Here is a 27,415-nt window from a genome sequence, read left to right as displayed (position 1 = left end):
TTGGAGAAGCTGTAAACCTCTAATAATTCTAGGGTATGTGATATGAGTTGAAATATGAGATACGAGTTGTCACACTGAATAGTCTTTCTCTAACTACTTCCCCAGACACATGATGCATAATTTTTTGTCTTAGCTCATTTGGCAGCAGCTGTGTGTGTGACCTTCATGGGGTCCCAAGGATTCTTTTCTTACGTGCTTAATAGATGCAGTATCTTCTTCCAAATCATTTTCAAGATCATCAGAATCTAATTAGATCCCTTTACATTTTTTTTATGGTATTTATTTGGGGCGTTGACATAAGATGATCTTTTGCCCCTGCTTTGCACCATATGTTGTGAACCTGCGTGTATTTGGAAAATGGCGGAAGTGTAGTGTGTTGAATGTGGGGAAAGGAACATTAAGGACGACACAAACACCCAGTCCCCAGGCCAGGGATATTAATCATTTACAATTAAAAATCTCTGACCTGGCCGGGAATCAAACCTGGGCGCCGGCGATAGGCGGACGCGTTGCCCCATACACCGCGGGGCCGGACTCGCTTTACTACTACTTTGCTTGAGTCTGAAATGTGTACATCTACTACCCAAAGCCAAGATTAAGCCACTCAGGATGAGTGATGTCAAGAATGCACCAACATCGTGCTTTGGCAATAGTGCTAGGGCTGGCACAGAAGCGGTGGTGACAGCATTTTAACTCTTTCTGCTCGTGTGTCGACCCTGAGTCGACACAGTGTTTCGCCGTTCGTTGCTAGGTTACCTGGAATGCCAGGGCTTTTGTACTTTGTTTCATAAGTGCTGGTCCCTTCCGGAAACCGAAAGAAACCAAATAGGTGTGTTTTAGTTTCTCTTTGCTTCGCAAAATTGCTCCATTTCCTTGACAATTTGTCTATTTCATCTGATTTTTATGATAGTGACCATGAAAGTGATGAAAATTTTGAATCTGGCGATGAAAATGATATATCCGTTAGTGATTCAAATGACGATATTGATATCAGTTTAAATCTAAGAATTTCATTTTTGTCCGTATTGAACTGAGAATGGAAGATAGAAAACTTAAAAGGGTCCACCTTTTCAATACAAAAATGTTATAGTTCATTTACAACAAATATTTACACTTCGAACTAGTTTCGACGCTGTTTGGCGTCATCTTCAGCCAAAATGTGGGAAATAGGCCAGCATGTAGACATTTATATTACACAAGGCGTTACATTAAACAATACACATCTTACGAGGAGATAAAAACAGGGACAAATGTAGAAACAAATGAATCGTTGAGAAAGCAAAAGTTATACATATTAAAAATAACCTTAACCACACATCTTGCAGTGCGAAAATATTTGCCTTGAATGATTCCTGAATACAAAACGCACGCGCACACACTTCTGAAGAGCCAGCAGGCAGGAAAAAATAAGGTGAAACCTTAAGAGTTCTTCTTAGAATTCATCATTTTTTCTATGTTCCGACTAACTAATGAAGTCTCCCTTGAGTTCCTGATAAACATACACAACAGGAAATTCTCCTTCACTCTCAACAATAGCTATAAAGACCAACGGTAAATTGTATTTTAAATACTGTGCAGAGACCTGAAAGCATGATCTTGAACATGATATAACTTCTTCATTTAACCACCTTTTGAAAGTCTCTCTCTATATTACATAGCTTCATTTACACCACCATTCTGTAGATGCACAAAATAATCTTGTAATCTTCACAGGTCCGGTATTCAGCTCGACAAGAATATAAAATTGGTATAACATTTTTGTATTGAAAAGGTGGACCCTTTTAAGTTTTCTATCTTCCATTGATATCAGTGTCGCAAGAAATCGTGGAGAAGGCGATAGTATTGTGACTCGTCCCAGTCATACAGTGCTGACCTCGAACATACCTTGGGAGATCGCAGAGAACGGGTGATGCAGGATTAGTCAAATTTCTTTACAGATTAGTCAGTGGATTCGTAAGTTGTGGCAATAGACCTAAATTGGAACTAGAGTACTGGTAGCTATTTTTTTAGTGATCAGGTGATAACCTCTGTTGTCCTTGAGACAAACAAATTTGCCGAGATGAAAATACAGCAAAATATATCCACTTCAGAAGAGATCTATCTGGTTTTCTCGGAAAGCTGTGACATTAGAAGAGCTGAAGGCATTTATTGGTATAATTATCAACATGGGGATGAACAGTAAGGCAGAAATGCAGGATTATTTTAGTGAAGACTGGTTGGATAAACAAACAGGGCTCCATCCAGGCATTTGCTTTGAATGCTTCCACACACCCAAGACATACTATTAAAAAAGTGAAATACTTGATTTTGTATCCTGTAAATACCATACATTCATTAATTTTTGAGTTCCTTCCTGTATATATTGTTACAACCAGTACTTAATACCAGGTTTTAAAATATGAAGAATGCTGACAGAAATAAATACAACTTGGGAGAAATCAGGACTTGCAAATAATTCGAGTGGAAAGGGTTAAATGTCACAGTGCCAGTGATACTGTGTGAAGAGATACCATTGAAGGGAATTAAAACGGATGGTTTGAGCACATAAAGAACGTGAATATTTAAAATAGCATTAAATTCTTATTTTCAGTTACAATGTGCATGAGCAGAAACGCCTTACCATATCTGCCAAACCCTTGTCTTTCCCACGGGGCACCACAGGGTTGAAGTGCCGTGAATACAAAACATTGTTTCATATCCGTGCCAGTCTGCCAGCTTCCAAGCTATTTCGAGTGAAGCCTGTATCTCAAGCTGCATGCCTTGTGCTGTGCTGTAGGTTTATTCTTACTGCAGCCATTACCTTTAGTTATATGATATGGCAGATCAATGTAAAACTAGTTCCTTGTAGGTTTATTTCTCTTCGGATGCACATATTTTCTAGCGTCTTTTGATGTAATAAACTAATCGTGAAATTATTTTTATAAACATTGCCTCGAGTTACGAGAAAATTAGACTAAACTGTGTAGTGACCCACTCACAACTATAGACCTGTACAAGTGCTAAATTAACCACGAAGTTCTGAATTAGGCAACTACAAGCTATAGGTACTGATCGTGCTGCAGCACCAGTGCCGTGGCAAAGGTGTTAGAGGTAGCATTGACACTGTACATCAGTGTTGTCATCGCTACTCAGAATTCACCAGGTTTTGATAAATATATACCATCATGTTTGTGGTCTAAGTTTTTTCGGTTTTACTCTGTAGAGGTTACCATAAAGGGAATGATTTTAGCTACCAAGAACACACATAGAACTTAATACGTGCTTCTTATAGACTGCACATTCATGTAGAAATATGCTTGACAATTTAGGCCAGGCATTACATGTGTATCATTGCGCTTAGAAATGCAAATGGGTGAATGCACAACTGATAGTGCCGATGACCCAGATGTTAGGTACCTTTAAAAACAAGAGCATAACTGATAGTAACTCTTGAAACTATTGACTTTAACAATTTATCTCTTTTTCAGATTTCCATCTTCAAATCCTGGAAGTTCATCTCAAGGTGGTACTGGAGGTGATCAGAGTAATTTCCAAGATGATGGAGATGATGATCTCTATAACTAAATTGAAGGACCTTGTGAAAGTTGTAATATAGTGAACTTTAATCAGACAGCATTAATCATTCTGTTGTATCATAGGTCTGTTGTAACCAGCGAGTTACTATACATACACACACACAAGACCAACCGTAGTTTCTATCGAAGACTTGTGATATTCTAAGAAGAAATACACAGTTGTTTAATATTGGAAGAAAATCTTGTCAATATAATTTTGGTCAGCATCATTTCTGATATTGGCGACTGCTTATAACAGGAGTGTGATTGTTTTATATGTGTGTGAGTGTTCCAAGTATGTATGTGTCTGCGTGCCTATATTATACACTAGAATGATAGTTGTTTTAAAAAGTGGGAAAGTTCTCCTTGTTTTCAAATTTATAAAACAGTGTCTTCTCCCTTGATTTTTGTGGGTAATGTGTTTGTGGAATAATCCTCAAAAATTATGGATGTAATCTGGCTCTGCTTAATACTGATTTATGCTGGAATAGTGGTTGGTCTCTGAAAAGCAGAGAAAATTCCTGTAACGCACTACTTTCAAAATAAATTTACACGAAATAAAAGAAGGAAATACTTCCTAAGTTTCACTCTCCAACCTAGTAGATATGATTTATTGATTATAAAACAAGTCCCATTTTTATCCTTGAATATTGTTACTATTGAAACTATGAGAAAGAAACAATTTGGTTTGTGATTCTTTTAACGGTCTTGTTGTTCTTAATACTTAAAATGTTTTGGATGGTCGTAAACAGGGTACTTAGTAAGTATTAGATTTATGTACATAATTCCTCATGGGAGGGTCTTATCTTGTAGGATATCTCTCTGTGGGTCGCTGTTTACCTTCTTTAATTTTATTTTTAAAATTGTTTAATTAAACTTGTGGATTATTTGAAATAAATGTGAGAACATTTTCCAGACTTGCACGAGGTTTCGGGTATAAGTGTGTGGCTTCAGTTTGTCCTTTTTGGTCAGATATCCTTAATTTGCCTATTCCTACTCTGCTAAGTCCTGTCAGGGATAAGTGTGTAATGTCTGTTTACTCTCATGCTCATGTTCTTTTGCCGCTTGATTCACAGTATTGCATTGCTTAATTATCTGGTCTTGGTGTTACTATTCTACATACTTATTCCTTACAGTGGTGTTCTAGATAAAGTTATTTTAGTTTAAGATTTCATATTGCTTGGTGCAGCTAATGCAACACGGAAACTCAAATTGCATCTTTGATAGAGAAATAACTGTATTGGGCAGTGGCCTTTGGAACAGTAGCTTTACATGAACTACTGAGGTACATATCTCTGCCTGGTGCACATGAATGTACTTCATAATTTTTTATTTGCTTGTATAATTGTTTGATATGCAAATGTTTTGATTATTTAACTTACAGAAGTTAGGATGTATTTTATCTGTAACAGTTGCATCCATTGATTGAATTTTAATTTTCTTTTTCTGTGATGTTTTAATTTATTTGTGAATATATGTACAACACTTCAATACATTATCCTAATCAAATAAAACGTAACTCTCATGATGAGGTGCAGATTATTGATCTGTTGCCACTAATAATATTGGTAGGTGAAAATTTTCATATTTTATCTTTAAAATGAGAAAATTTGTTATGTGGCTAGGAACGTATTGGTTCATTTTTTCCTTCCTTCTCTGCAAACAATTTGCTCATACATTTTGCTTTGGAACACCACCTTGATGGATACTAACATTATGTACTCTCTCTCTCTCTCTCTCTCTCTCTCTGTCTCTCTCTGATACATGGATGTTAAATGTGTGCTGCTATGATGAAGTTATGTTTGAAGCTTCACATTTATTGTAATGGCTGAGTGATCCTTAAATCATCACAACTTCTAGAAATAAGTGAATTGGCCGTTTCCATTACATGATAGTAGAGAGTTCATAGTCATCGCATCTCACAACGTACTATGGATAAGAATGTGTTATGGTAAATAGATAGTTTCTCTGTGCCTCAGCAGGGGTGGAATTTATTGGATTTTGTAAAGGGTTTATTGTAGGAGCATAAACGGGTAGTGCCTCTGCCTCTCAAACTGCTGTACATCGGGATTGCTCAAGAGCTACTTTGTTTTAAAATTTATCAGTGTCAAACTGAAAAACTAAAACTGCTGATTCACTTACAAAGAACAGTGAAAGCATTTTGCCCAAGGGGAGCACTGAATTAGTAAATTCTTGGTATAAGGAGTACTTCAATTTAATGTAGAAATTGCTGCACACGTGTGCATAAAGAAAGAATATCACGTCTTACAATAGCAGCTGATTTTTTTTTTTATTTTTTTTTTGCTGTTTGTAATAAGGAAGTAACCTTGCACCGCCAATCTCGTCAAATGGCAGAGGTCTCGTTTGGGTACTGTCAGTGACCGATCTAGCATTGCATTTATGGTGTAAAACTCTGGCCATATTGTTTACCTCTGTTCTTGTGTGTTTTGTACAATTTTTGCCCTGGTAGTGTTGAAGGGGAGCGAGAATCTTATTCATAGGTCCTCCATCAGGCAGGTTTCTTTCACAAGTTTGTATTCTAATCTAGTTGGGATGTATTTGGACCAGGATTGTCAGATGCCTCAAATCAAAATACGGGACAGATGTGCGATCAAGGAAATCAATGGACTCGTATTCTACAAGTTATAAAGTTTGTTTCAAAATGATACGCTTATTATGTTGACATAGTGCAGTTTATTAAAGCATGCCTTAACATTTATACACAGATTAAAACTTACAGTACCGAGCATGTTGGCTGCGCAGTTTGGGTCATGTAGCTGGGTTCGAACCCCACTGTCAGCAGCCCTGAAGATGGTCTTCCGTGATTTCGCATTTTACACCAGGCAAATGCTGGGGCTGTAGCCTGTCTTAAGGCTGTGGTCGATTCCAATCCTAGCGCTTTTCTATCCCATCGTCACTCCAAGACCTGCCTCTGTCAGTGTGACGTAAAGCAAATAGGGAAAAACTTAGTTTAACCAGTTCTTTTAATTTAAATACATTTTCATTTCTCTGAAGTGCTCTTTAAGTTTTTTGAAATTATTAGAAATTTCATAAAAATCTCTACACGATATTGAAGAAAAATTTACAGAAATGAACAGCTCAAACCTAATCAACTCAATAGAACATATTATTTCTCACAGCTGACAATTTCACACAAACATGCAGTGGACTCGGACTACCTTAGGTAGTTGTGCACTGTTACGCATTATTCACCAGGATGGACAACCCGAAAACTGCAAACAATAAAAAAACAATTTTAAAATCTATGAACTGACACCAGATAAAGAAATCAAGGAGTCAAGAAATCTATCCTCTTTGAAAAAAAGAAGAAAAGCTCTTGGTACTTACCAGAGGTGGAAACACTGGCGTATTTCTCTCGAGGTTCAAAATATGGGATATTTGCCGTCCCAAATAGGAACTGTCCAGGATGTGGGACATTTGACACAAATATGATACTGTCGCATAAAATCCGGGTTGTCTGGAAACCCTGATTTGGACAGTCCTAGAGCCAACTCCTGGAGTACTTCATTTGCAACTCCTTTTCATTATTCCTTTATTGTATTCTATCATAGTTGATTATTTGGCTATATACAGCATGAGATTCTAGATATCCAGTGGTTTAGTTAGACCGGAACAGGCCAGAACACTGTTCCGGAAAATACGTTCCTGCTTTAAAATGTGACAATTTTACATTCAGTAAGAAAATCTTGTAATCTATACATAGCACTGAAACGTCATGAGTGTACTCTAGCAGACTAATATCGAACCTTACGGTTTTATGTTCATAAGATACGGTCGCTTTTACACTCCTGGGCAGTTTTCTGGTTCTCTAAGGTTGGCTACACTGCTATTGGATTGGGAGAGGGGAAAGTGAGCACAACTTTCTTCCACTCGTTATGTTTGTGTGAATCCATGTTTTATTTTGTTTTGCTCAATGTGTTGCTATGGAGCAAATATTATGGAATCTCTCTGTAGTTAATGAACATCAGTTGCCCTGTAGTACTTTACAAGTTTTCCAGTGGCTGTGAAAGTGTGTTGTGAGTGTGACCATGAGTTTAATGAAGTGGCTGGATTCAAAAAAACATGCTGGGGATGAAGATGAAGAATCAAAGAATACTAAAAAGGTGTGTGACGGCTCTAGTAAAAACGAAACTGAATGGAATTCCAAGAACATTAGTTTCATTAGACGCGAGTATAAAGACAGAGCCTGGGTTAAATGTTGCTGAAACGTGTGCTGCAGATTCAAGGGAGAATCTAGGTTATGGTTCTACACCTTCTTCCATCGACTATGAAATTCAAGGACCCAGCTACCGAAATCAAGATTTTCCAGACTGTTGGAACGAGTCTCAGTTCCGTTATTTTTTGTCAGAGAACAAGTGGTTATTTGCAGAAAATAAAAATTTGGGCTGCAATATATGTAAAGAGGAAAGTAAATTAGGATTAGGAGTTTCTAAAGAGGCAGGACTCAAGCTAATGAAAGTATGGGTAGAATGCAAGATTCATCCCAACGGAAATAATATTAATCAACAGCAAAAGAGCCTTGAAGAAAATATTTGAGCACAAAACTTCAGAATCTTGCAAAAAAGCTATGTTACAAAAATCAGAATCTAATAAAAAGATATTTGAAAGTTGCTTGGACACTATGAATGTCAAACACCTAGAAACCACCGTTCGAGTATTTCGAACAGCATACTCAATTGCAAAAAGAAATAGACCTACAGGCTTATACTGAACTTCAAATGGTTTAGATATAGGACGAGTTCTTCATACACCGGGCTGAGGGGCTCAAACTGTTGAGGCGCTGGCCTTCTGACCCCAACTTGGCAGGTTCGATCCTGGCTCAGTCCGGTGGTATTTGAAGGTGCTCAAATACGTCACCCTCGTGTCAGATTTACTGGCACGTAAAAGAAATCCTGAGGGACTAAATTCCGGCACCTCGGCGTCTCCGAAAACCATAAGAGTAGTTAGTGGGACGTAAAGCAAATAACATTATTGTTAATTCTTCATATGGTTCGCATCCCACTGTCGGCAGCCCTGAAAATGGTTTTCCGTGGTTTCCCATTTTCACACCAGGCAAATGCTGGGGCTGTACCTAATTAAGGCCACGGCCGCATCCTTCCCACTCCTAGGCCTTTCCTGTTCCATCGTCGCCATAAGACCTATCTGTGTCGGTGCGACGTAAAGCAACTAGCAAAAAAAAAAAAAAAAAAAAAAGTTCATACAAATTTTAGTTGTGCTAATATTAATTGAACACATTTCACAGAACAGAAAATGAGAGGAGAATCAGTATTATGATTGACGAATAAACAACAGTTGGTGTAAAATCTATTTTAGTATTATGTTTGAGATGTGATCTTTCAGATAATTCTGATGTTTCCTTTTTCTGGGACTTGATAGAACTTGAATCAACTACAGCAGATGTGAAGAATCTTTCTTCATATGGGATGAATGAAAATTTCCGGCTGAAGATTTAGGTGGTCTAGCATGTGATGGGGCCTCTGTAATGTTAGGTAGAAAGAATGGAGTTGGAGCACAGTTTTTAAAGTTATTTCCAGATATAGTAATCTGGCACTGTTTAAACCATCGCTTGGAATTGGCCGTTTCTGATACAAGAAATGAAGTCACAGGTGTTAACCATTACCATTCTTTTTTTGACAAATTGTATTCTTTATACAGCATGTCTCCCAAAAATCAAAGGGAACTCAACATTTGTGCTGCTTCACTGGAACAGAGTTAAGAAGATTGGGAAAATATTTACAATAAGATGGGTAGCATCAAGCCAGAGAACTGTAAAAACTGTCTGGGAAAGCTATAGTGTACCAGTAAAACATTTTAGTGAGGCCAGAAATGACCACCAGAGATACTCCAAAGAAAGGGAAAAATTCCAAGGTCTAGAAAATATGTTAACATGTACAATTTCTAGAAAATATTGCAATTATGTATGATGCTCTTATTGAGTTAGCTGATTTGTCATTAGTTTGGAAAAAAAGAGAAGTCTGACAGAAGCTCAAAATGCAATCAAGCGCACTATAAAAGTGTTTGAATCTGTGTGGAGCTCAACTTCTGGAGAATACTACAGAAGAGTTCTTAAAGTAGCAGAAAATTGACAGAAAGCAGTTTTTCAGAAGTCTTGTGAACAATTATAAATAACAGGCTTATGGAAAATGTGTCCACATCATCTCATCTTGGTTTCAACTCTATAGTCAGCAGAGACATGAGAGAATGACAAAAGTTATCAGTGATTCAAAGGTACTACCGTAAAATGGGGTGAATAGGAACATGAGGGTGAAAGGGAACACATAGTAGGGAATTTATTTTATGGAAGGTTTGCATCGTATGTAAAGCAGTTCAGTGGGTTATCCTTATTTCCTGCCAATTCAGTGTGCTCTGAAAGGGCACCAATGACTTGTAGCAACAATAGTGCGCAGTAAGGAATCCATGTACTTTTTGTAGCTATTAAAGCCCATAAAATCTTCTGGATTAGAAAATCACATGGAGGTAAGTGCTTTTAAAGTCTATAATAAGTAACTATGGCATTGTGATACAGTTAAATTTAATTTTACCGTGTCATATAAGCACACTTTTCTACGTAAACACTATGCAGAATTAGTGAACAAAATCATCGAAAAATGGAGCGAATGGGAACACAGTTGATGTGTAAAATGAAGGTTAAATGTGAATACAGTCTTCATATTAATACTGTTTGATAATTCTATCCCTTATTTCATCTGTATTCCAGTTGAATAGAAAGATTCCAAGGCAATACAAGCGAGATCAGAGGGGCAAAATCCACCGGAAACAATTTCTGCTTCATTAGAGGATATTAAAAGAGAATTATCATACAGAAAATGTTCAGAGAAGTATGGCATTCCTACAGCAGTGCTATATAGACATGAAATGTAATCAAAGTGGAGGAAGAATAGAAATGAAGCCGAAAGGTGGACAGACATTGTTTGGTGTTGATACTGAAAAGCATTTGGTTGTTCAGCTGGTGACGTTTTCTTCCGGGGGTTATACGACCTCCGATGTATTGCTAAGGCTTACCTTGATGGAAGGGGAATCACTGTGAAGAAGTTTAGAAAAAATATGCCAGGTCATGATTTTGCCCGTCACCGAAATGTTTTATCTCAACGAATGTGTCAAAACATAAGAGACCGTACTCTAAGTCGCTTGCCCCGTTCATCAGCAGAAGAAACGGTGGACGATGTTGAAGGAAACAATGGTATCATTGATGACTGCATTGTTTCTGTACTCAATGGTATGAGATTTAGTCCTGGGACATTAAGAATTAAAAAGAGAAAGCTAAACATTCCTCCTGGTCAGAGCGTGAACGCTGACGACTTCGAAAATGATAGACGAGAAGGACGTCTGTCAGATGACGAGCTACAGCACAAGATCTCAAAAGAAAATTGAGTTCCTACTGATAAACGTGTCAGTAAATGAAAGTTGCCCAACCAAAGGACACCAGAATCAGAACTGTGCAACTGTGAATCACACCCGGATGAAGAAATTATTAGGTGTGTGTATGTGAAGAAAGCACGAATTGAAGAAGGCGTCTGGGTTGTGGTAGATTTTTCTTCTCCATCCACATCATAATCAAATCACTCAAGCTTTTCAAAGTAATACTACTTCATTGAAACAGTCCTCACAGTAACGATTCTGAAGTACGTGCCAACTAAAGTTGATAGCGGACAAACTTTTAAGTGGCCCAAACACGAAGATGTCTGTGAAATTGATAAGTGGTGTTGGTGTGGTAAACCACCCTAAGCTTTTGAGAAGGGGACTCATGAAATTCTATGTAAATTTCCACGAATGGTAATTTTTGTAACATGTTTTAGGACGGCCATTTCCTTATTGTATTATTTTTTTAATGTTTATGCATTTTTCAGATCTTAAATAACATTTTTTAAATGTTTTCAGTGTTCCTTTTCACCCCAGTATGAGAATAGGTTTAGACGGGACACTTAAGTATCTGTTCCTATTGACCCCATATTTGGGGTGAATGGTGTAACCCGTTGGGGGCTATATACATTTATTATATAATAATAATAATAATAATAATAATAATAATAATAATTGTGCCAAGGGAAGATCTCAATGTATCGATGACACCGAACAGTTTCAAATCAGTAGGTTGTAATATTCACGCCGTGCAGTAAATGCCGAATTGAGAATATAGGCCGTGGTAATTAAATATTTCCAACTATCAAGATAATAGTATTCCTAAGGAACTAACACACAGCGCAGTGGAAACAGTGCGTAAGAACATTAGAAAATTAAGGGGAGTGTGAAGTGAAATTAGGAACATGACAATAGATAAGAAACCATAATAAAGTTTAAAAACAAATATATTGAAATAAATAAACCGAAATTCTAGAAATTTACATCAAAAGAAGGATATACAAATGTGGTACTTTCCCAACCAGTTATACAAAATTCGAATCTTTGCACAAAAATAAAATATCAAAGAGAAAGAGAGAATAAAGAAGGAATGGAAAGGGACAAACAAGGAAGAGGATAAATACGCCTATTAGAAAAGAAACCCAGAGTAAAAAGAACTATTAAAAAGGTACACAATCACAAAATCAGAGTATACCAGCTAGAAATCTTCGAAGTAGTCCAAATATGTAAGTCATAACCACTTCCGTTACCACACGAATTGACACCAAGTAAAGTTATTATATAAGCCGAAATCACTATGTTGATCAAATGAACCAGTTTCAAGACATTCACTAACACAAATGGCGAAGCACTGATTAGCTACGAGTGTTTGTCGGAGTCGCAGAGTTCCGAATACACCACACCCACAGCTCGAAACAGAGTAGTGACTAGGTTCGTCAATGGAAGCTTTAAATATTGAAAAGGCGAATGGAATCTTGGCCTGGAAATGTCATGCTCCCTGTCAGAATTCCAAAGGAAAGTAGTTCCTGATGCAACTAGATGTATTTACAGAAAAGAAATTAACAGTTTGTCATACCTCATCATGAAACAGGTAGTACTACCCGAAAATGGAGACTCCTGGGCACATGTCCCTAAGGACGGAGACGACGTTAGATGTTCCTCCCTCCACACAGGCTAAAGTCCTCAAAATATCCAGCTGCTGCTTAAATGCTTTCATTCCCCACCCTGAAGGGGTGGGGCGGGCCACCTAGAGGGTGTCGCCCTCTCTCTGGCCAAGAGATGCGGGCGGGTTGGGGAGATGTGATGGAAGAAGGAGGTGGGTAAAGGATGTGGAGAGTTAGGAGATGGGAGGGGAATTGCGTCTATTCCTAAGTATTTATTCTTTATTGAAGTGAGAATACAGTTGTGATTATGTCAAAATGAGCTGTGAACAAAGAGGAGAGGGGTTATACAAGGTGAGAGGAAAATAAATGAAGGGCAAGGGTGTTATAAAAGGAGGAGAAGCTAACAAGCGAAGTTAGAAGAAGGCGAAGGATATCAAAAGAGGGAGGTGGGGGAAAGTAAGGAGGTGGGGGCGGGAAGAAATAAGGATGAAATGATGGAGGTGGTGGTTGGGGAGGTGGGGCCGGCCGGGGACTACTTCGAGGTGTGGAGGGATGAGATGAAGGTTGTGGAGGTGAGCGAGATGGTTCTATGCGGTGATGACGGCCGTTGAGGTGGATCCCGGTGGCGATGAGGCGTTCAACGTCTTCAGCAGTCGGCAGATGAAGGCGGACGAGATAGGTGGGTCCAGCGGAGTTATAGATCCGAAAGGCTCGGCGCACTGGTATCCCTGTCTGGCGGAGTGTTTGGATGATAGATGCTGATGGAAGACTGGGCTCCACACCGCAGACGACACAGCTAAAGGTGGTAGTGCCGGTGGAAGGCGGTGGGACCAATGGTGGCTGTACCAAGTTGCCAGGAGTATCTTGATGGGAATATCCCTCTTCAGATGATGGAAGTGATGAGCGCTGGGGGTGTGTGGGGTCAGTGGAGGGAGGTAAGGGGAAAGGAAATGTCATGAGAGGGGAAGGATGAGTGGTAACAGTAGTAGTGATAGGAAGGGAAGAGGAGGTGTGAACTGAGGTGGTAATGGTGGAGGTAGCAGTGGTTAGAGTAGTGGCAGAGGTAACAGGAGGGAAGGACAAAGGGGGCGGGGGTGAGCAGTAGGGAGGTGGTGTGGTCGTAGCGGGCGGATCGATGGTTCCAGGCGGAGGGTCGTCGGTGTCCGGTAGCTCAGCCAAAAGATCCTCTGGAGTAGGTTCAACTGTATAGAGATGGTTGTGGATGCGTGCGCCATTCTTGATGATGGTAGAGACGTCGGCTGGAGTGGATAAATAGAGAAGTACATCGGATAGTGGTTGAGCTTCGTCGTCGACTACCCGGCAGGCACCATAGGCACCCGCCGGACGAAGAGCAGCGAGGACATCTTGGTCTGAGAAGACGAGAGGAACGTTGCGGGCAAGGCAGGTGTAGAGCATTGTGGGAAGGCCGACCTCCTACGTGGTGCCAGCCTATATGCTTTGTTGTCTCGGCAGGGTGATAAGTAAAGTTGAGCAGTCACCCGGCCGAAGAAAAAATATGCGTTGCGTTGAAGCAGAGGAGAGCAGTCGTCGTGTCCCCAACCAGAGCTCTTGAATGTTAAAAGCCTCTTGGAGTTCAGGGAAAATATCCAGAGAGAGGCCAGGTATTTATACGGTAGAGTAGAGGGGAAATAATGAGAAGAAATACGTCTGGAAGATTCCAGAGGTTACTGGAGCATGCGCTAGCAACCAGGCGATGTCGTATGACGTCAGCAGGTGAGAAGGTAGTCAGTTTATAGCAGATCGTAGAGATGGATGAAAAGTATGTGATGTCCAAATTCACTGAAGTATGTAAGTCCCAGTTGCAGAGAAAGTACGGTTTATATCAAGGCGAGGGTAAGTCCATATTACTGGTAGAAAAAAGGTTATGTGGATGGCGAATTTCATAGCAGTAGGTGCCGGTGAAGTGAGGAATCCGTTACAATGGGAACACTAATTTTTCAGTCAATATCACATAACTCTTTGTACCAGACTTCATTTCATGTACCAAAACTAGCTATCTGACCTTATCAACACTGTCACATGGAGAAATGTATTAAATTATCTAAATCAAGAAAACTGGCAGAAAATACCATAAAACCGTTCCCATTCACACCATTTTACGGTATACAAAAAAATAATTGGCCCTCCACTTCTGCTTTGGTTATCTGCTGTGATAACGAGTATTGGCAATCTTGTGACTTTTTCCACGTGTCAGACTAGAAGAGGTACATTAATGCTTTTAGAAAGTATGATGAGACCAAGAAAATTCCAGTGGAGCAGATGCCTTTAATCAAGACTGTACAAACCATCCCCATCTCTTCAGCAGAAGCCGAAAGAGCTTTCGTACCATGAATGAGATCCACACCGAAAAGAGAAATATGCTGCTGCTGGTTGCGAGATAAAGAGGACTCATTTTCATAAGCAGCGTTGGACCTCCTGTGCATATATTTAAACCACAACCATATATCGTCTGCGTTGGTGGGATGATGAGTGCCGCAACATTATACAAAAACGTGAAAGATTATTTCGTCTTTATGGAAAAAAAATTATCGCCTCACAACTATTTCGCTTTAAAACATCATATTGCTTATTCTCGTAGAGTTTTTAATGCCAAGAGCCGGAAAGCGTGGAGGAACTTTATTTCATCATTTACAGCATCCACACCGGTTACGCAACTCTGGAATGCCGTTCGAACACTGACTCGTGTTTCTCAACATGCCACAAGTGCGATAATCCCGACAGATGTGCTTGAACAATTTCTTCATTCTCTCACTCCGGACTATGTCGTCCCTACCAGTACCTTTTCACAAGACGATTCCAGTCGTTATTCTTCCGTTTCATTACAACCTATTACACTATACGAATTCCAAGCAGTTATCCCTACATCCTCTCAGTGAGCACCTGGACCTGATTACATTGCCAACAGTATGCTGAACTTGTCGCCTCACGCAGCTAAGGAAGTCATCCTTAAATACTATAATACCATATTATCCACACTTAGTGTCCTGTCAATGGAATTACTTCTTTCTTGCGCCAATCCTTACACCGAATAAGGTAGTCTCTGATTTTCACAGTTACCGTGGTATTGTTCTCAGTTCGTGTATGAGGAAAACATTTCTTAAAATACTGCTCCAAAGATTTCTTTGGGTACTCGAATATTATAACTTGATCCCAAAAAATCATTATGCGTTTCTTAAGGGCCGCAGCACTCACGATGCTATAAACACTTTTGTAATCGTCCTAATATTGGCCAAGGCACGTCGCCATAGTACCATAGCGACGTTTCTTGATATTCAAGGCGCCTATGACTCTATTCCGTTACATATGTTATGGGATTGTCTTTCTGGTAAGAACTTCCCACCTGGTTTTATTTCCCTTTTACAGCAATTATTTACATACCGTAATCTTATAATCAAATCGCCTCAACATACTATTTGTAGTCGGCAAATGGCTTACCACAGGGGATATTTTCAGCGGGATACTTTTTCCTCTTTATATGAGCGATTTTGACAGGTTAGTAAGACGCTCCGCCCGCATAATAGCGTACGCTGATGATATCATTCCTTACCTATTTCACATCAACATAGATACATGCAGCGAGCGAATGTCGCAACTTATGAGTGAGGCTACCTCGTGGTTGGATTCTCATGGCCTTCAACTTGCAATATCCAAATGCTCAACGATGATCTTCACCCATCGCCGTAAATATGACAGGAACCCTCTTCTATTCGATACGTATTCTATCCCTATCTGTAACAATTATAAATACCTTGGACTACATTAGACCATAAACTAACCTGGACTCATCATATTAAACATTTACATAACAAAGCTACTTCTTATATAAATGTCCTCCGAACTGTTACGCGCAGAAATTGGAGAGCGGACCCGACCACCGCTCTTTCTTTATATAAGGCCACACTCCTTTCCTATATGGACTGTGGTGCCTATGTCCTAGATATGGCTTCTAATACTACTTTAGCACATCTAAGTACGTTACAATTTAGTGCTCTCCGCATTTGTCTGTGTTCTTCACACAACGCCTACTAACACATTACTTGTAGGAGCTGACGATCCCCCTCTAAAAATACGTCGACTTATGTCAACAACAAAATACCTCTTCAAGAAATTTGCCATCATCGCTACTCCCCTCATATGAAAATTGCAACTATTGTTCGAACTATACGCTCTTCCTCGTCACCGTCTTCAAAAAATGCCGGCACTATATCATGCATATAGTTATTTACTTGGATATCGAGATACTCTTTTGCGTATGCCTACACTGCCGTATTACTCTTTTTCTTATGGAAGTTTCATTCATCGTCCTTACATTATTCTCCCTACTGCTGCTAACTATTTCCGCGATGCAAAACAGAACTGCACACAGGCACAGCTTCACAAAAAAGTACGTGTCTCCCCTTTAGGAGTACTGTCGATATATACACAGATGGCTCTAAGTTAGTGTCTGGCGTTGGAGTGGCATTTTTTGCTGTTCAATCACGGTTAGCCCAACAATTTAATTACCTAATCACTTCTCCATTTGTTCTGCTGAACGTTTTGCCGTACGCCAAGCTCTCCTTTATGTTACACAACATAATTATGCAAAAGCAACCATCTACACCGATTCTATGAGCGCAATACAATCACTCTCCTCCACCTCCTTCTCATGCAGTTGGTACCTATACAATGTAAAACATCTTATTAATACACTCGATCATTCAAACGTCTACCTCACTTTCGTCTGGGTACCAGCGCATATTGGAATTTTTGGATGTGAACGAGCCGATACTTATGCAAAGCAAGCAGCACGTATTCCGCTTTCCGCCTCTACTATAGCCATTCCCCCCACTGATTATTTTATACATGTCAAAAACAAGGCTCACTCTGAATGGCATGATACCGCCAAGTACAAAGGCAGATCGTACTACCAATTGTAACCTCTTATTCCAACCGTGGTTCATAACAGGCCAGTACTCTAGACGACATATAACTACTATCATCCGTCTAAGATTTAATAATGCCCTTACTCCGCTCTATAAATATCGTTTTCATCTGACAACTCAACCCTTTTGTGAATGTGGTTTCCCCAACGGAGATGCTAATCATATCATTTTCCAATGTCCTTTATATCGTTCAGCTCGCCGACGTTTGTTTACACCATCTTATTCAGCTAAAATTTTCATTGCCTACCAGTATTTCTTGTTTACTCTATAAAACACCCACTGCAATTTCAATAATTACTACTTTTCTTGATGACTCCAACCTCACTTTATAACTTGATATGATATTACTCTTTCATTTCTTTTTGTCGGTATGCTCCTGGCTTCCTTTGTGTATATAACTTAATCGTTTGTTTTTTGTGGCGACCATTTCTTCATTCTCAGTTTTTCTTCTATTTTGTTACTGGAGCTGTGATTATTACCTTCTCTATGAATACTACACCGTTTCCGCTCTATGAGTTAATCAAGTCTATCATGCGCACCCCTTTTTTCAAACCCCTTGTGTTTACTGTCGTGTGTATAATACAGTGCACGTATTTGTTTGTTTATTTATTTATATTTATACAGATATCTATATGGTGTTTTATAAATCCCGTAAGAATATTGACTGGGCGAAAATCACAAGGAGCCCAACACATCATTTCATGAAGGAGAAGAAGAATATTGACGAAGGAGAGACCGGAGGCAACTTGCATATTGTCGACCAGTAATGAATTGAATGTGATAGAACTCTTGAGCAAGAAGGCTTTGAACCTTGGCAGACCTGGCTAATAACTATTCCTCTTCAGAAGAATACAGACTTTTCATATCAGAAGATTCAACGTACTAGTGTGAGATATTTCAAGGAGACAGCTAAACACTGCAGCGCGAAAAGATCTTTTTCACGCGCACAGCATAATGGCAGTAACTTGTCTAAACATTAATGGTGAAGTGTTGCCACATAATATTGTTTCTATTGTAAGTGACGGTGCGTGTTTATTTAGATCTCTTTCTTACATGTTATACTCTACTCAGTTACGGCATAAAGAAGTTCGTGAAGATATTGCAAGTTCGTGAAGATATTGCTTCGTATGTTGTGAATAATTGGGTAGAGTTCTCCATTTTGTCCGAAAACCATTTTGATAATAACTATTCCTTCTCAGAACAGTACCGACTTTTCATGTCAGAAGATTCAGCTTATGGTGGAACATGTGAGTTGACGGCAGCAGGCAAAATATTTCCATTGCTCTTTGAAGTTTGTCGTGAACAAAAGTTATACTGGACATTTGGTGATGAAGCTAATACCGTAAAAAGTTTGCGATTTGCTGGTAAACTTTCTAAGGAACATTTTGAAGTATATGAATGTCTGTACGAAGAAACAAGTGCTTCATTCGTTGTTACGAAAGTATCCAAAAAACGTTGTATCCACTCGATACTCAAATGTTACTAGAAAAATACAATTTAAAAAATCAGCAGCCACATTACAGAACCTTCCGCAGATATCAATCAATCAATACTGATCTGCATTTAGGGCAGTCGCCCAGGTGGCAGATTCCCTATTTGTTGCTTTCCTAGCCTTTTCCTAAATGATTTCAAAGAAATTGGAAATTTATTGAACATCTCCCTTGGTAAGTTATTCCAGTCCCTAACTCCCCTTCCTATAAATGAATATTTGCCCCAGTTTGTCCTCTTGAATTCCAACTTTATCTTCATATTGTGATCATTCCTACTTTTATAGACGCCATTCAAACTTATTCGTCTACTAATGTCATTCCACGCCTTCTCTCCGCTGACAGCTCGGAACATACCACTTAGTCGAGCAGCTCTTCTTCTTTCTCTCAATTCTTCCCAACCCAAACATTGCAACATTTTTGTAAGGCTACTCTTTTGTCGGAAATCACCCAGAACAAATCGAGCTGCTTTTCTTTGGATTTTTTTCCAGTTCTTGAATCAGGTAATCCTTGTGAGGGTCCCATACACTGGAACCATACTCTAGTTGGGGTCTTACCGGAGACTTATATGCCCTCTCCTTTACATCCTTACTACAACCCCTAAACACCCTCATAACCATGTGCAGAGATCTGTACCCTTTATTTACAATCCCATTTATGTGATTACCCCAATGAAGATCTTTCCTTATATTAACACCTAGATACTTACAATGATCCCCAAAAGGAACTTTCACCCCATCAACGCAGTAATTAAAACTGAGAGGACTTTTCCTATTTGTGAAACTCACAACCTGACTTTTAAACCCCGTTTATCAACATACCATTGCCTGCTGTCCATCTCACAACATTTTCGAGGTCACGTTGCAGTTGCTCACAATCTTGTAACTTATTTATCACTCTATAGAGAATAACATCATCCGCAAAAAGCCTTACCTCCGATTCCACTCCTTTACTCATATCAATTATATATATAAGACAACATAAAGGTCCGATAATACTGCCTTGAGGAATTCCCCTGTTAATTATTACAGGGTCAGATAAAGCTTCATCTACTCTAATTCTCTGAGATCTATTTTCTAGAAATATAGCAACCCATTCAGTCACTCTTTTGTCTAGTCCAATTGCACTCATTTTTGCCAGTAGTCTCCCATGATCCACCCTATCAAATGCTTTAGACAGGTCAATCGCGATACAGTCCATTTGACCTCCAGAATCCAAGATATCTGCTATATCTTGCTGGAATCCTACAAGTTGAGCTTCAGTGGAATAACCTTTCCTAAAACCGAATTGCCTTCTATCGAACCAGTTATTAATTTCACAAACATGTCTAATATAATCAGAAAGAATGCCTTCCCAAAGCTTACATATAATGCATGTCAAACTTACTGGCCTGTAATTTTCAGCTTTATGTCTATCACCCTTTCCTTTATACACAGGGGCAACTCTAGCAACTCTCCATTCATCTGGTGTAGCTCCACCGACCAAACAATAATCAAATAAGTACTTCAGATATGGTACTATATCCCAACCCATTGTCTTTAGTATATCCCCAGAAATCTGATCAATTCCAGTCGCTTTTCTAGTTTTCAACTTTTGTATCTTATTGTAAATGTCATTGTTATCATATGTAAATTTTATTACATCTTTGGCCTTAGTCTCCTCCTCTATCTCGACATTATCCTTGTAACCAACAATCTTTACATACTGCTGATTGAATACTTCTGCCTTTTGAAGATCCTCACATACACTCTCTCCTTGTTCATTAATTATTCCTGGAATGTCCTTCTTGGAACCTGTTTCTGCCTTAAAATACCTACCCTTCCATTTTTCACTAAAATTCGTATGACTGCCAATTATGCTTGCTATCATGTTATCCTTAGCTGCCTTCTTTGCTAGATTCAATTTTCTAGTAAGTTCCTTCAATTTCTCCTTACTTCCACAGCCATTTCTTACTCTATTTCTTTCCAGTCTGCACCTCCTTCTTAGTCTCTTTATTTCTCTATTATAATAAGGTAGGTCTTTACCATTCCTTACCACCCTTAATGGTACAAACCTGTTTTCGCATTCCTCAACAATTTCTTTAAACCCATCCCAGAGTCTGTTTACATTTTTATTTACCGTTTTCCACCGATCATAGTTACTTTTTAGAAACTGCCTCGTGCCTGCTTTATCAGCCATATGGTACTGCCTAACAGTCCTACTTTTAAGACCTTCCTTTCTATCACATTTATTTTTAACTACTACAAAAACAGCTTCGTGATCACTAATACCATCTATTACTTCAGTTTCCCTATAGAGCTCATCTGGCTTTATCAGCACAACATCCAGGACATTTTTCCCTCTTATTGGTTCCATCACTTTCTGAATCAGCTGTCCTTCCCATATTAACTTATTTGCCATTTGTTGGTCATGCTTCCTGTCGTTCGCATTTCCTTCCCAATTGACATCTGGCAAATTCAGATCTCCCGCTACAATCACATTTCTTTCCATGTCGTTTCCCACATAGCTGACTATCCTATCAAATAATTCCGAATCCGCGTCAGTGCTACCCTTTCCCGATCTGTACACTCCAAATATTCAAGTGTCCTATTATCTTTAAAAATGAGCCTTACACCTAGAATTTCATGTGTCTCATCTTTAACCTTTTCGTAGCTTACAAATTCTTCTTTCACCAGAATGAACACTCCCCCTCCCACCCTTCCTATCCTATCTCTACGATACACACTCCAGTGCCGTGAGAAAATTTCTGCATCCATTATATCATTTCTCAGCCATGATTCAACTCCTATTACAATATCTGGTAAGTATATATCTATTAAATGACTTAATTCTATTCCTTTCCTTACAATACTTCTACAGTTCAACACTAACAATTTTATGTCATCCCTGCTTGATTTCCAGTTCCCTGTTCCCTTATCACCGCTCCCTAGGCCATCCCGTTTCCCTGAATGTACCTCCCTATTACCCTTCCAAACAAATTTCCTAACTTATACGTACCACTGCGGTTTAAATGAAGGCCATCTGAGCGCAGATCCCTATCTCCTACCCACCCATTAGGATCTAGAAATTTCACTCCCAGTTTCCCACATACCCACTCCATAGTCTCATAGGTTCATAGAGCAGCGGCAGTCACGCACCAGAAGAATAACCCTAAAGTTTATAGAGCAGCGGCATCGACATATCAGAAATATAATCCCGGGGTTCATAGAGGATCGGCAGCTACATACCAGCAAAATAATCGCGAAAAACACAGGATAATTCAAACGCGATATCAGTAACATCACCATGGGGTCCGAAAGATGATTGCGTCCATTGAAAATTAAGTTTCGTTCCGGTAAGTCTTACGATCCTGAAATAAATTACGAAGATAACAGCTTGATAACCATTGGTACCGGTACAATGATCCATACATGCCAATTCTGCAATGCTCTCGAGTGGAAAGATGGAAGCACCAGGCATGTGTTGCTATTCTGGCAAGGTTCAGCTGCCACCACTCCAGTTGCCACCCGAACCATTGTACAGTTTACTAATGGGTGCCCATCCAGATCATTGTCATTTTTTGGATCGAATTAGAAAATATAACAGCTGTTTTCAAATTACATCTTTCGGTGCTAAACAAGTCATCCAACACGGCTTTGTCTACTTTCAAAGTACAAGGTCAAATTTATCATCCCAGAGGCAGTCTGTTGCCAAATGCTCATCAAGATCCTGAATTTTTTGCAAATTAACTTTGTTAGTGAAGATGAAAGAGAAGCAATAATACGAGGTTCTAAGATACCAGATATTAAGCCGGCTTTGGTTAAATAGTTGCAAAAAATGGTCCATGATGTTAACTGTTGTATGAAGAACTTGAAAACAGCTCTTGAGAAGGTGGCTACAGGATGTCAAGGTTTTAAGGTAGTTATTCATGCGAACAGAAAGCCGACTGACGTTCACGGTGGACGATATAATGCTCCAACATCTAATGAGGTTGCTTTAGTAATTGTTGGCGAACCATTTGAAAAACGAGATAAAATTATTCAGAGCCGCAATGATAAACACAAAAGTATCAGTGAAATTCATCCGTCTTATGATGCACTTCAATATCCTATGATGTTTTGTTATGGTGAAGATGGCTATTTAATAAATATTCCCCAACGTGATCCTCATAAAAATATATTTTTGAACAAAAAGATATCAGCGGCGAGCTATTATGCCTTTCGAATAATGGTGCGAGAGGGCGAAGATAATTTACTCTTACGTTTTGGTGGTTTGTTAAATCAATATTTAGTTGATATGTATGAAAAAATAGAAACTGAGAGGCTAAATTTCATTCGCAACAATCAAAAGCAGTTAAGAACAGAAAATTATATTAATTTAAGAGATGCAGTAAGCAGGCAAGATATAAGTGCCGATCAACTTGGACAAAGAGTAATTCTGCCTTCGTCGTTTACCGGAGGACCTCGATTCATGCACGAACGCACGCAAGATGCAATCACATACGTACTTCTTTACGGAAGTCCTGACCTTTTTATTACATTTACGTGCAACCCAAAATAGATTGAAATTTGGGAAGCCATCTGCAAAGGGCAAAAGCACTACAATCGTCACGATATCATTTCTAGGGTATTCCGATTGAAGGTGAAAACTAATGGACCTTTTTAATAAAGCAGGGATTTTCGGTTATGTGCGTTGTTACATGTACTCAGTAGAACGGCAGAAACGTGGATTGCCTCACATTCATATGTTACTGTGGTTGGTGGAAAGCATACCGTCTATTAAGATCGATAACATCGTTTGTGCCGAAATTCCTGTTCCAGATAAAGATCATATTTTACACGATATTATCAAGTCTACAATTATCCATGTACCTTGCCGTAGTTTGAATCCCAGTGCACCTTGCATGAGAGATGGACATTTCAGTAAGAGATAACCACGACCACTTCTTCGTCAAACACAAACTGGCCAAGATGGTTACCCGCTGTTTAAATGATTGTTTCACAAGATGGAGGATTCACGGTGTGGAGCTGAACAGATGGGTAGTGCCTTTCAATCCTGTTTTATCTCGCTTATTAAAGGCTCACGTTAATGTGGAACACAGCAGATCTCTTAAGTCGGTTAAATATGCACGCAAGTACATCAACAAAGGCTGCACCAAGCAGCTTTTTCACAACAAAATTAAGCACTTGATGAGGTAAAATTATACGTAACAGGAAGGTATATTCGTAGCTCAAAGGCAGTGTGGTGAATTCTGGGATTTCCTATTCATAAAAGACATCCTTAAGTTTTCCATCTCGATGTACATCTTCAGAAGGGGCAACGTGTCTATTTCACTTTGGATAATTTGACAGAAAAAGTCACGAATCCTACAAAAACTACTCTTTTGGATTTGTTCGATTTATGTGATAAGGATTCTTTTGCAAAATTTCTCCTGTAGCATGAGCTTCCATCATGTATAGCAGAACAATAAATTCGTAAGAAGAAAACGAGGCGATAACGTTGAAGGTTGGCCAGGAGTTAAAAAGGATTCTGCATTAGCAAGGGTATATGTGGCGGCATCAGGAAGAATGAACTCGCCCCACATACAGAACACACCCTTGTGCACGATGCAACATTGCATCAGGGTATAGCTTGCTAAACTAGCGTCATTCGGCTGCGTGGAGTGAGCCGGTGAGCATGAGCATCACGCCTGTTTGTGTCTTGTTGGTGTAATCAGTGTAACCTATCTCACATGCAAAGGTGTACTAAAACTGTGTATGGTGTAAATAAATCTTATTATCCATGAGGGCTGATTTATTTATGAACGATGTGGAGCCGCCTACAATCAAGACTCCATCAATGGTGACCCCGAGTATGGAGAACACGCTCATACCATAACCTATCTTGGACCACGTGCTTCAGCACATATCACGGTATGTTACCACACTTTATTTCAAAGAGGCATTAGACTGTTTACTTCATTGGAACTACCACATCTTCCGAGTATGAAACCAATTCGACAAACGACAAAAACAGTCGCCAGAATCCTAACGGTCGTCGGTGATACTCATCGCTTCAGTCCGCACGCGGCAACTTTACGCCGCTCCTCTTTGTTACGCCGCATCTGCTACACTTCAAGAACGCAACATTTCATCTAAAAACTTGTATGTATACAACCTACGTTTTACATGTTCCGGAATATTGCAAATTATTCACAACATAAATTCGTTGTGAAGTTGTACGAACATCACAAAGAAATGTATAGGCCTACAATGGACAGTGCCTAGTTTTCTAACCATAGTTACAATCTTGGTGTTAAATTGATGTACGTAATCCAGCAATCTTCTGTGCAATTTTCTTTCTCTTTTTGCTAATTAAGGCCTAAGATACAGACTACTCCACAATATAGGCCTACCTTATTTGCTGTTCAAACAAGTAAAATTACTTCAAAATAACCTACTTCTCATGCATTACAACTGCTTGAATTGTTGTACTATATATATATATATATAACTCGTAATCGTGCCTTTTAGTGGTTTCTAAGTTGTTACATTACAGGTATAACGTACAGTTGCATTATATGGACATTCCTCAAGACTTAAAATGGACATTGGAACCCATGGTTTATGCTTAATATTTTCATATATAACCAAAATCAGTGTGTAACATCTGCAAGATTATTTTGTTAACTTATAGTTTATATGTTTGTGAATCTCTTATCATATGCTAGGCCTACCTGCATAATATTTCGTTTCCAGCTAACCTATAAGATTGTTTCAAACCATTTGTAAATGTGTGCTTGTGTTGCTCATCCTCACATCTTCATTCACTTACACACACAACTACACATCGTACCTCTGACTACTTCTTTGTCATCTTGTCCGGTATGTTCAGAATTATTTTTCTCCTTGCCCCTGTGTTGTGTACCCATCTTGATTATGGCGGAGGATCGATTAAAAGCTTTAGAGGAACAAAATAACAACTTGCAGAACCAACTCCAACAACTTATTGCTTTGACGAAGCCTTTGCAAGAGCAGAACGAAGCATTACTAGCCCGGCTCCAGGAGCATGAGTCTACTGGTACCGATGCTACATCTAGCAATGTTGGCCAAGTTGCCAAAATCTCTGCAAAGCTACCACCGTTTTGATATGACAGACCAACTGTTTGGTTCGCCCAGGTTGAGACTCAAATCAGGCTCGCAGGCAAACGGCCGACCAGACTAAATTTGATAATGTAATTTCACAGCTTGACACCAAGGTCATAGCCGAGGTAGAAGACATTGTCATTAAACCCCCTACCACAGGACGTTACGAAATACTAAAATCTGAACTAGTCCGTCGTCTTTCCGTATCCGAAGAGCAACGAGTTCTCCAACTTCTTGGTGACGAAGAACTCGGTGATAGGAAACCATCACAATTTTTACGTCACTTAAAGTCATTAGCCGGTAGCTAACTTCATGACGAAAGTATATTAAAACAACTTTTCATGCGTCGACTGCCTCAGCACTTGCAGGCTATATTTAGCGGCCCAGTTAATGCCTCTAGCTGATATAGCAGAGCTTGCTGACAAGATCTTGGAACTTTCACCTACTGTCACACCACCATATAGCCACTTGGCCGTACATGCTACAGCTGCGCCGAACACTTTAGCTGCCCAGATGGAGGAATTGACACGTAAAGTCGATGCCCTGGCTCGTAACCAGCCCCGAGGCAGGAGTCACAGTAAAAGGAGATCTAAAAGCCGTGACCGGTCCCTTACGCCACAGAGCCGGCCTTGTTGGTACAACAAAAAGTTCCAAGATAAAACTGTAAAATGTACTAGTCCCTGTTCTTGGCAGGCGGAAAACGGAACGAACAGCCAGTGAAGACGGCAACTGTCTGTTCTACATCGGGCCACCGTCTATTTATTTTTGATCAGAATACCAAAGCAAAATTTCTGATTGACACCGGATCTGATCTTTGCTGTTTCCCGCGTAAGCTTCTGGGTATGAGCTGAGCACTGCAAACGGTAGTACAATCAGCACATATGGTAGCCTTCCCATGAACCTCAACCTTGGTTTACGTCGTGACTTTCACTGGCAATTTGTCATTGCTGATGTTGGCACAGCCATCATTGGTTCTAATTTTCTGGCTTACTATAACTTACTCCCTGACTGCTGTAACAGATGCCTCCTCGACGGCACCACCGGCCTACACGTTAAGGCATCTGTAGCCTCTATCAAATAGACCAGTGTAAAGACTGCTGCGGTATCCACCAACTCACCTTTCAGCATGTTGCTCGATGAGTTTCAGTCCATTACTCGCCCACTGGGATCCAACGTGATATTAAACACAATACTGTACATCACATTAGGACAACCGAAGGCCCACCAGTCTCTTGTCGACCTCGTCGTCTAGGACCCCAAAAATTGCAGATAGCGAAGAAAGAATTTTAGGACATGGTAAGGTGTGGTACAGCGAGACCTTCT

The 27,415-nt window shown here is 39.5% G+C and overlaps 1 protein-coding gene across 1 annotated transcript in view; it reads left to right on the top strand.

Moving 5' to 3' along the window:
• Nucleotides 1-5,085, top strand: part of TER94 (Transitional endoplasmic reticulum ATPase TER94) — a 117,893-nt gene extending 112,808 nt beyond the window's left edge. Inside the window, exon 14 of the mRNA XM_068227580.1 lies at nt 3,468-5,085. Within this exon, the coding sequence (XP_068083681.1) occupies nt 3,468-3,564 (97 nt within the window). The 3' untranslated portion in view covers nt 3,565-5,085. The remainder of the gene's footprint in view (nt 1-3,467) is intronic.
• The last annotated feature ends 22,330 nt before the right edge of the window (nt 5,086-27,415 follow it).

Source organism: Anabrus simplex, chromosome 5, assembly GCF_040414725.1.
Source record: "Anabrus simplex isolate iqAnaSimp1 chromosome 5, ASM4041472v1, whole genome shotgun sequence".
Lineage (NCBI taxonomy): Eukaryota > Metazoa > Arthropoda > Insecta > Orthoptera > Tettigoniidae > Anabrus > Anabrus simplex.
Note: the sequence above shows the minus strand (reverse complement) of the source record. Positions and strands in the feature narration are given on the sequence as shown.